Source organism: Vespula pensylvanica, chromosome 12 (assembly GCF_014466175.1).
Source record: "Vespula pensylvanica isolate Volc-1 chromosome 12, ASM1446617v1, whole genome shotgun sequence".
NCBI lineage: Eukaryota > Metazoa > Arthropoda > Insecta > Hymenoptera > Vespidae > Vespula > Vespula pensylvanica.
Genome location: NC_057696.1, coordinates 2,320,708 through 2,332,300, shown reverse-complemented (window position 1 = coordinate 2,332,300; position 11,593 = coordinate 2,320,708). Strand labels below are relative to the sequence as shown.

Sequence of the window (11,593 nt, the reverse complement as noted above, 5' to 3'; positions counted from 1 at the left end):
TTTTTTTTTTCACATCGGTGAATTATACGAATAGTTTTTAGAAATCCTTTTTCTTTTTTTTTTTTGTTGTTGAATCTAGAACATCGGAATAAGTTAAAGTTGAACGAAAAATATAATCATCCTCGATGCATAATAATTGTTTATAAAATAGAAAAAGAAGATATTCAAGATAACACTCTGAGAGGAGATCTGATAGATAAATCCAAACGATAATCTCATTAGGTTTAATATATCCAATTCGTTTCTTGTTCCTTTTCAGTTAACTTCTTCGATAAATCGTATTTTCTTTAATATGCTCATTGTCATTTATCCAATTTTCAATTTTCAAGTTGCTTATCGGTCCGTGATATTGTAACAAATTGTACATGTATATCTCATATTTCTTTCTTTCTCATCGAAATCAACGAGAAAGAAAAATATTCAGGATTAGTGGATCCTGTTTTCTTATTTTCTATCCGATAAATTTCCCAACGAATTTTAGTTTCATCTTTCGATTAATCAAGTTTACCCGATTGAAGATACAAATCCTTCGTGTATCTCGATCTAGTAGAGAAAAAGAGATAAAGAGAGAAAGAGAGAAAGAGATAAGTGTCTCTCTTCTCCAAGCCACAGAGTGCTCGCTGTAAATAATCGTTTATCGCGACATAGAGGGATGGGAGAGGAGGGATTGTATTTATATGGTGGAATAACCCGAGACGAAAGTTCGTTTCAATTTATCTCGTTTAGCTCGACGATATATCATTCTACCTTTTACCGAAGAATATTACAAGTATCCGATAACCAATAAGCTCCAATACCGAGAAGAGAAAACATTTCTAACGATATTATTGATAAATTGATTCGTTAATTTTTTACTAAACAAAAGAAGAAAAAAGAAGCACGAAAGAAAAAAGAAAAAAAGAAACAAAATTTCTAATTTGAGACGATACGCATAGTGAAAAAAGTGTGCTTTCGAAATGCAAAAAATAAATAAATAAATAAATAAATAAATAAATAAATAAATAAATAGATAGATAGATAAGTAAAAAAGAAGTAAAAAAAACAACGATGGCAAACAACTTCATTGATACATGGATCGTTTCATTGGTTTCTAAAAAAAAGAAAAAGAAAAAATTCGACGTTTGACAATCACGAAAAAAAAAAAAACAATAGAAAAGGAAGAACAAAACTTACGTTTCGCTGTGAAATAAATTCGTACGATCCAAAAAAAAAAAAAGGAAAACTCAAGAAAGAAAAACGAAAAAAAATTCGAACGATAAGCGACGATCGAAAAAACGATAAGATGATTGAAATCATTTCCGTTTGAAGCTACGAATCAGTTTCGCGTACGGTTCGTTCATCGACATTATATATACATACATACAACATACATACATACATACATACATACATACATACATACATATATATATCATTTTATACTAGATAGAGATAGACAGATATATAGATATATTAGGAAAAGAAGAGAAACAGAGAGAGAGAGAGAGAGAGAGAGAGAGAGAGAGAGAGAGAGAGAGAGAGAGAGAGGAGTAGGGATGAGGGACGAGGTCGATGAAGTGACCGATTGAATTTCAATATTAATCGAGCTTGGTCGATCTAGCAGCTTCCGTTCGATCTCTCGCGATGGTTCGCCGCTCGTTTGTCGGATTAAAAATTCAGAAAGCCAAATTGGCCACGCCTGGGAAAACAATACCATTAAATGTTCTTGCTGACCCTTTTCGTGAAGTAAAACGTATAAACGAGCACACGCACACAAAAACACGAACACACATACACATGTACACACACAAATACACACACAACATATATACGTAGTAAAACTGGCTAGTTCGTTGTATCTATTGTGAAAAAGGAAATATGGTAAAGAAGGATAAGGATAGTGGTATAGGTTTGCTGAGTTGGAAGGAGAAGGGTGAAAGAGATGGGAGTGTAAAGGGGGTAATAGTCACTCGCATACATTTCATGGCTACCTGTGGTTGCCTATCGGTAATTCAGTTTGAAATCGCCTTCCAGTTTTCGCATGAACAATCGCGGCTCACGTTGTTGCTCGTTTTTAAATGACCGAGCCGCCATTGTTACGGGCTTTTATCGATACCGCCGATCTCTTTCGATCGCGAAATTATTTCATGCCAGTTCTTTTGACTCGTCCAAAGCAACCCTTCAACTAGCCCGTACCATTCCGACTCTCTCTTTGTTCTCGCTTTTTCAATGAATTACATTTTATATATATATATATATATATATATATATATATATATATATATAAGTATATGTATATATAGATATATTTAAAATGTATTTTCATTTACAATCTCTTTCTCTCTCTCTCTCTCTCTCTCTCTCTCTCTCTCTCTTTCTCTCTCTCTCTTTCTTTCATAAATGCGAACGCAAACGAACGTTCGCTTTTATTCTTTTAAATGAAAAATCGTTAGGAATTTTATGCTACGTATTCGAGAAAAATGAAGAGAGAAAGAGAGAGCGAAGAGAGATAGGAAAGTAAAATTCGTTTTAATTTACATCGAAATTTCGAAGCATCCAGTTTCTTTTTAAGCTTTCGCTTACTAACCGGCTATGTCCTTTATGCTAATGTCCCGTCTACTTTGCCGGTTTACTCCTAAGCGACAGCTGATGAAAACGACAACCTGGGCTTCTTTTATTTAAGACGGAGAAAATGTCTATGAGGCGAAGAAAAAAAGAAAGAGAGAGAGAGAGCGAGAGAAGGATAAATAAAAATTCTTAAAAAATGATTACAGAATTGTTTCATCTCAGTCCATTCGTAGAAAATTCCAATTGTTCGTAGAAATAAATCGCACTTTAAATAACTTCGCGTATACAAAATTGTGTCGTAATGGTATTTATATTATTAAAAAACATTATTAAAATTTTTTATCTTTCCTTTCTATCGTGCTCTCTCTTTCTCTGTCTCTCTCTCTCTGTTTTTCTCTCCTCCTCTTTATCTTTATCTTTATTAAGTTCATTAAGACGCCGACACCGACACGATATTAATTTTTTATGGAAAAGAAAGATGCGACGAAAGAGTAAAAAAAGAAAAAAAGAAAAAGAAAAGAGAAAAAGAAACATTTATTAACGATCATTTCTTATTATTTCTTTTTTTTTTTATGTTACAGAATTCGAACAATCAAGTTGCTATACCAGGACAAAATCAAGTTTCCTCGCAAGCTGAAACACAGGGTGGACCGAATACAGTTCTGAGAGTTATCGTCGAACACATGATCTATCCAATTTCCCTCGACATATTATATCAGGTAAGTTTATCAATTATAATAATAATAATAAGAAGAAGAAGAAGAAGAAAAATAATTATAATAATAATATAATAATAGATTAATAGATATAAATATATCAAATATATCAAATATAAAATCATTCAAATAATAATATAATAATAGAACAATTAAGTGCAATTGAGCGATTATACCGATTGAAAATCTACGGAATAATCAACAAATTGTTTAACATTTAATAATATATTATATTATTAAATACACTCGAGTTATACTATTGTATTTATATCTACTTTTATACTTATTAAATATCATTCAAATATTTATCAAAGTAAAAGAGACTAAACTAAATGATAGATTTTATCTATCATTATGTAAACAAAAACTAATTTAATAATAATAATGATGATGACGATGATGATGATGATGATGATTGGTAGTATCAGGGAGTAGAATCGTTTGTTAAACTTGTCCGATAGTTCAACCACGTTTTCTCCATGCTTTTTGTTTTCATCTTCTAGTTAATTGTCCGTAGTGACCAACGACGATGAATCATTGTCCATGAGCTCTCGCATCCGATATTGTTAATGTTACCAGAAATAAAGTTTCTTATCGGTGTGGGAATGTTGAAGGGAGTCCTTGCTCGAGAATAACGATGCTTGTTCGTAAACTCACCGAATAAACTATTCAAATGTTTACTTATCGTCATCACTCTTTTTATTTGATTTCCATAAATTCAAATATTTTGTTATCTACATTCATTTTCATAACGTTTATTGTGTCACCGTGGTCGGCTCACATTTTGCATTTTTTATTTTGTTTATCTTTTTTAAAGGCAATAACTAACTTTGATCAACTCGAGTGTCACCGTTCCTTATTTGAGATATGACTAAACTTTGTTTTACAAAAGTCGTATGATAAAAAGAGAGAGAGAGAGAGAGGGATCGTAATATGGCAGGTAATCATTTTTTTCTTTCTTTTTTCAGGACGACTTTGAAAGATGTAAGAAGATAGACTGTATTTTTTTTGTTTTTTTGTTTTTTTTTTTTTAATGGAATCGTATGTTTTTGATATCATTGGTTCGATGTGAACTTGATATTTTTTATAAAAAAGAAAAAATATTAACTCGTGTATGTCGAAAAATTAGTAGTACAAAAGATATTTTCAAGTTATTACGGGAAAACAATTTTTCCAATTTTTCATCATTAATTTTCTTACATTAGCGATTATTGATCGATCTTCTATTCATTTCTTTAAATGAACAAAATCAAATTTACGCGATTACGATAAAAATTTTAACAATCTCGTTAAAGTTACGTTCTTATTACGAAGAAAAAGTAAAAACTTGGATTTTAAAAATTATTAACAAAATCGATTTTATTATAACAATATTGTTGCAATATTTAAATAAATAAAGAATAAATTGTACTTGAAAACGGTGTTTGAATCAAGTCTCTACGACTTTTCGTTCCGAAGATATAGTCTTCGAAAGATTTTGTGTCATAATTCGCTAATTGTAATAACGTAGTAGTAGTAGTAGTAGTAGTAGTAAATTCTTGGAATTTATATAGGTCAGTGTGTCACCAAGGTTAACGAATGAAATTCTTGGAATTTATGTAGGTCAGTGGGTCAACGTAAACCTCTTTCATTTACATACGAATATCTCCGGAACTAAAAATCGTAGAAACATGAATCGACCACCATTTTAAAGGTCAAAATTTACTCTATTTTTTCAACGTATTGTTAATAATTAATTAACAATTTGTTATAAACAATTTATTATAAACAAATTCCAACTTATTAAATTTATCTTATTTTGTTAGACAAAAGAGAAACTCGAATTGCAACCGATTTGTAAAATTAAATTAATAAATAATTAATAAATGAATTACTTTTTTTTCATCAAAAAGAAAAAAACATTTTTTGTATATATTATTAACACAATCACGTAGAGTAATAGCTGATAAGTCTCTCAAAATTAATAAATTTTCGACGTGCACGAATTAATACTTTTTTATAGAGAATGTGAAGCTGTATCAACCAATGCGATGAAATATGTGATTCTATTAAAAAAAAAAAGGAACAAAAAAGAAAACTATCGATCTTCATACATCCATTTGTGAAAAAAAATTATTACTACCACATTATATAACCTCTCTCGCATCATTCTCTCGTATCATACACATATTGTTCGTAAACAAAGTTTTTCCATATCTCATAAAAAGAATAAAAATATACAAGGTGATCAAAGTTATTGTTCCACCCTGTGTATATGGGTGTAAAATTTTAAAAGAGTCCTTGCAAGAGCGAAACGACGGTCGTTCGTAAACTGACCTAATAAATATTCAAATGTTCGCTTATCGTTTCTATTTTTTTATTTTTTATTTTTTATAAATTCAAATATGTACAAATTTTATCTTTTAGTTCACCCCTCCCCATGTTTCTCTTCTCTCTCTCTCTCTCTCTCTCTCTCTCTGTTTTTTTTTTTTTTCTTTTTATTACATCCATTTCTCATACTCGTTTTTTTTTTATTTGTTTAAAACGTCATTTGAACGAATGAATCATATATGTTATAATTTGAATATTGTATAAAAACGACGTAGCTACAATAATAATAAAATCACGTTTATTAGAAATTTTTCAAGCGATAACAAATTTTCTATCTTTTCTTTTTTTTTTCTTTTTTTTTTTTCTTTCTCTTTAACGAATTATCACGAGATGGAAGTCGTTGTTCGTTCGTAAGAGATGATGAATTGATGACTTTTCGTTAGATCTTTCGTTAGAAAATGATGGATTAACTTTAGGAGAAACTTCAACAGTAAGAAAGAAAAAGAAAGAGAGAAAAAGAATGGGAGGCTGAATGAGACGGAGAGAAAGAGAGAAAGAGAGATTGAGAAAGATAAGCAGAGGGATAAATATCGTGGGTCGTCATTAGGGGAGTCTAGTCTCGTCCCTAAGGAGGCGAATAACAGGGTAACCAGAGTGCTTCCGGTCGAGTTGAGTGGCCCATGCATTTTTAAGCGGATTCACTATAGTACAACGAATAATATACTTCTCTCTCTCTCTCTCTCTCTCTCTCTCTGTCTCCTTTTGTGGGTTTTACTATCTATATATTTATTTTGTTTCTCTTTAAAAGCTTCTCTATCTCTATTTCTCTCTCTCTCTCTCTCTCTCTCTCTCTGTCTCTCTCTTTGTTTTTTCTTGTATTTCTCTCTTGCTATCAGTTTTGAAGTACAGCGAACTTTTGAAATTTTGATTTTTAATCATCGAATATTAGATTTTTATATTATATTTAGAATCGACGATAATCTGTTTCTATTTATTCCGACAACGTCGTTCGTGAAAGTTTGTTCTTATTAATTCTAAGAGCGTCTTTCGAAATGCTTCTTACGGAAACACGTAGAAGATCCTTTAATCTTGTTTTTTTCTTTCGATACCTTCATATACACACACACACACACACACACACACAGAAAGAGAAAAAGATATAAATCTTTTTTCGTGCGTATACGTCTTTTATTTCCGGAGAAATACGTTATTGGCAGACCAGTAGAACAAAGAGAGAAAAAGAGAGGGAGGTAGAGAGAGAAAGAGAAACAGAGAATCTGCTACATCCAACGTGATCTATGAGGAAGAGAGAAATAGATAGATAGATAGATAGATAGATAGATAGATAGATAGATAGATAGATAGACAGAGAGTCGGTCTTAAGCCGATAATGGATCTAGCCGGAAAACATTTCGGGATTAGTACAGTCGACGATTGGCTGCGTTAGTCTGCGTAAGTAGGCTTACTGAGGAAGGACGAGTGCGGGGGGTGGGTGGGGGTGGAAAAAGGAGCTTGACCAGAAACGCCGGCGCAACAGCTACAACGGATTTACACGCTCGCAAGGCGTGTAATCAGCTTGAAAGATTAAGTCTGCCGAAGTCGAGCAATGTGCTAAATCCAACGATGCTTATTGGCTCTAACAAAAGAGAATAAAGAGACAGGGAGAAAAAAGAAAAGAAATCTCTCTCTCTCTCTCTCTCTTTCTTTCTCGTTATTATCAAGGTCTATAAAGAAGAAGAAAAAAAATTCTATCTGGTTAAGTATATATAATATATATAATTATTGCTGATTAAAAAAAATTATTTTCACTCGTAGTAAAATGTTGGTATAGTTTTTCTTTGAATTTAGAACTTTTTTCATTCGATATGATTTGAAAAAATATCAAAAAAAACTCTGTCCACTGTCCATCCCTTTTTATAAAAAAAAAAAAAAAAAAAAAAAAAAAACGAACGAACAAAAATAGAAGGTTAGGATCGATTTTTTTTTTAATTATCTTTTTGCTATTTTTTTTTCTTTCTTTCTTTCCTTTTTTTTTTTTTTTTTTTTTTTTTTTTTTTTTTTTTTTTTAATCGTTATTAGTATTATTTTTATTCTTCTTCTTTAAAGATTATGACAAAAATGAGAAAGAGAGAGATAGAGAGAGAGAGAGAGAGAAGGACGATCGACGTGTTACAACGATCTTAGAGATATTCAACCTCTTCTCTTCTTACATAGAATAGAAAGTCTCGGCGAAGAGTTTCTTTGGAAGAAGAAAGGTAGAGAAAGGATATAAGTCGCTGATAGTATATAGTAGATACTTTTGTGCTGTCTAAGCGTATATACATAGATACAGTCTACCCGGATTGCCGTGAATTTTTCATTAGATAGTAGTACCGCGTGTATCCTGGCTGAACGAACATCGACCTATACTACTTAGCTGATCCAAGCTTCTAAGAAGACTACGAAAGAGATAGAGAAGTAGACAGAGAAATAGATAGAGAAATAGACAGAGAAGAAAGAGAGACAGACAGACAGACAGAGACAGAGAGATTAACCATTACGGTCTCGACGTTGGTCTCTCGATTCTGTTTACTCGGCGAAAGTATAATGTTAGGGGATGAAAAAAGAAGTAAAAAGAAAAACGTTAACTGTGGAATGAAAGTGAGGAGATGGTAAAAGAGGACGAGGAAGAGGAGAAGAGAAGGAGGAGACGACGTGTCTGAGTAGTGACAAACGACAAATATTCTACTTTTACGTTTTCCTTCTGTTAATATTCGAGATAATTTTCAAGCATTCTTAGTTTACTCATTTTCCTCCCACTTTATCCTTTCTCAACGAGTAAAAGGAATTTCTTCCTCTCTTTGAATAGATTCCTTCACGGTATTTAACTTTGCGCTTTGCGACGTGGCCAACTTTGTCAGTTAAAATGCCGTGAGAATGTCTTCTTGTTGGTGAAATGAACGTTGCGCGAACTCGTCCAACCCACATACGAAATATAAACGAAAGAGAGAGAGAGAGAGAGAGAAGATAGAAGAGAATTGAAGAAAAAGAGAGACGAAAATATAAGGAATTCGATAAGGGTTGTTGTCCCCTAATCGTCACCCTCGAGTAAACTTTTGTTCGTTTCGAACGATTCTAAATATGCTTAAACATTTTTTTCTATAAATTTGAAATATTTCTCTCTCTCTCTCTCTCTCTCTTTCTTTTTTTCTTTTCTTTTTCTTTTTCTTTTTTTTTTTTTTTTATATGTATGCATATATTTTTTATTTCCTCTTTTTCCAATTATTCTTTTCGAATTATCGAATTATCGAAGTAACATGAATTATTTCAAAGCTAATTCGTCCTTGATTACGTCGAATTGATCACTATCGATCGGATATCTCTTCAATCGAATCGAATTGATTTCACCATCAATTATTATATTTATATTTTTCTTTTTTCCCTTTCGTTTTTTATTCTTTCTTCGTTTAATTTTGTTCTTTTTAAAATTTTTCTAAGTACGTTCTCTCTCTCTTGGTACACTTAACAAAATTTCTAACGATCTGCCGCAAAGTTCGCGAAGAAAAATATTGGAACGGGGTATCAACACGTTTGAAACTTTTAACGATTGCTCCTTTTCTTTTCCTTATTCGTTTCTTTTTTTATCTTTTCTTTTTTTTATTTTTTCTTTTTTTTTTTTATCTTCGGAGTCAATAAATAACGCACACGAGAGAAAGAGAGAGAAGAGAGAGAAGCAAAGACAATAAAAAATAAATATTCATATTATTTCTGTCCCCTTTCGTTGTTCATTTTCGTTCTTATCATTTTCCCTTAAAGAAAAAAAAAAAAAAAAAGAGAGAAAGAGAGGAAAGAAAGAAAATACAAAAAGACACGCAGGAATTTCAAATAGCCAGACTTCATCGAATGACTACATAATTTCTTTTTCCATCCAGCAATGTCGATCGTAAAGAGAGGGGAGTGAGAAGAAAAAAGAAAAAATTGAAGAAAAAAAGAGAGAGAGAGAGAGAGAGTGAGAAGGAAAGTCTCTAGAGACGATTCTGAACTTGTTCGTAAATCGGATTATAGAGTCAGCAGATGGGAAACCATAAAGAGAGAGAGAAAGAGATCTCGCCTTCATGTCCGCTCGTTTCTTTCACTGTAATTTCTCGTAGCTTCGTGTACGTGTATGTTGTATGTGTATGTATTAGGTAGGGGAAATTGCGAAGAAGGGGAATAGGGTGAATGTGTTTCCTCTCTAGCTAGTTCTTTCTTTCCTTCTTTGCTTCCTTTTCGTATGTGCAATCTTACCAACGTATTCTCGAATATAAAAACTCTCGTAAATGCCGTTAAAAGAGAAGTGTACTTTTAAATTCGATTTATCTATCTCGATTAAACGTTAGAGTTGCTTAGTTATTCGCCGTAAGGGAGAAAGATTTGGAATATGAAATTTTAAGGAGGTCTTGTTACGTTGCGAAAAATTTCGAAGGAAACGTATGAGAGAAAGAGAGAGAGAGAGAGAGAGAGAGAGAGAGAGAGAGAGAGAGAGAGAGAGAGAGAAAGAGAGAGAGAATGAATGAATCATTTTAAAAGCAAGTAAAAGCTTGATTTGTCTTCGTCTTTAATTCGTAATAATTAAATTATATGAAACGTAATATATCTAGTAGTAATTTTTTAATACGAAATAGCATTTAATTCTGGTGACAAGGACAATAATAAAAGTGAAAGAAAAGGATTAAACAATTCAAGAAAAGAATCGATCTTTTCCTCTTCCTTTTCTTTTCTTTTTTTTTTTTTTTTTGTCATATTTAACCAACAATGAACTTACGTTAATACAATTATAATCGATTAAAATTATGTCCCATACGTAGGCACTCGCGCACGATGAAACATCACGTTAACCTTTAAATTAATATAACCTTCAACTTACATAAGCTTTATTGTATTGAATATTGACATATTTATTACCTATCAGAAATGAAGGGACTAACAACGATGTAATAATTATCGCGAAAAGGAAATGATCTTAGAGAGACGAAGACGAACATAGAAACAGAAACAGAAAGAGAGAGAGAGAGAGAGAGAGAGAAAGAGAGAGAGAGAGAGAGAGAGAGACAGAGAGAGAGAGATAGGATGAGTAGTATCCTGAATAATGGCCAAGTAACGACATCGACGCGGATGAAATTACGTTACTATTATTAGCCGTTATTGCATTATTCCGGGGAACGTTCCGTAGAGATATACCAAGCGATAATCGGCCGTGCGAATTAATAACTGTTACATCAATCAATAAGCTCTCTCTCTCTCTCTCTCTCTCTCTCTCTCTCTCTCTCTCTGTCTCACATACAAACACACACATACACACGCTATCTGTCTCTTTGTCTCTATCTCTGTGTCTCTGTTTGGTACGGAGGTGGACACGCTTACGTTGTTCGTCCGAGCGAGCGATATATGGGATGAGGAGACCTATGGAGGAGAAACGATGAGGGAGAAATGAGGAGAAGGAGGAGGAGGAGGGTGGTAAGGGAGAGACGTGGAGGTTTGGTGAGCATAAGGAGGGTGAGACTAGTACCTGTAATCCCTCGATACGAGAGCAGAACCCAGCAAAATCCTCGTGGGTCCAATGAGCTATGGCCATTGGTTGTAGGGTCGTGTTCCATTTAATAACGAAACGCCTCTATCTATCTCTCTCTCTCATTCTCTCCGTTCCACACATTCTCTCTCTCTCTCTCTCTCTCTCTCTCTCTCTCTCTCTCTCGTTCTCTCAATCTCTTTGTCTCTACCTATGTATATATCTATGTATCTGTCTGTCTATCTATCTATCTATCTATCTATCTATCTATTTATCTCTATTCTCTTTTCTTCTCTTCGGATTAACGAAAATAAAAGACGATGGAGGAAGATATATAAAAATACCGAGAAAAGATTTCCTAAACTTTTATTCCGTTCTACACATTCTTTCGATGAAATTCTTGAAAAAGTACTTCGGAAACTTAGATCTTTTAAGAAGGAGAAAAAGAATGGAAGAAAGAAAGAAAGAAAGAAAGAAAGAAAGAAAGAAAGAA

General features: G+C 32.7%; 1 protein-coding gene across 13 annotated transcripts in view; it reads left to right on the top strand.

Annotated features, from left to right (window-relative positions):
• The window catches only part of LOC122633572 (polypyrimidine tract-binding protein 1), a 305,402-nt gene that overhangs the window by 264,770 nt on the left and 29,039 nt on the right, over positions 1-11,593 (top strand). For all 13 annotated transcript variants that reach the window (XM_043821596.1, XM_043821591.1, XM_043821593.1 and 10 more), the window contains one exon: positions 3,129-3,266. In XM_043821596.1, the coding sequence (XP_043677531.1) occupies positions 3,129-3,266 (138 nt within the window). The remainder of the gene's footprint in view (positions 1-3,128; positions 3,267-11,593) is intronic.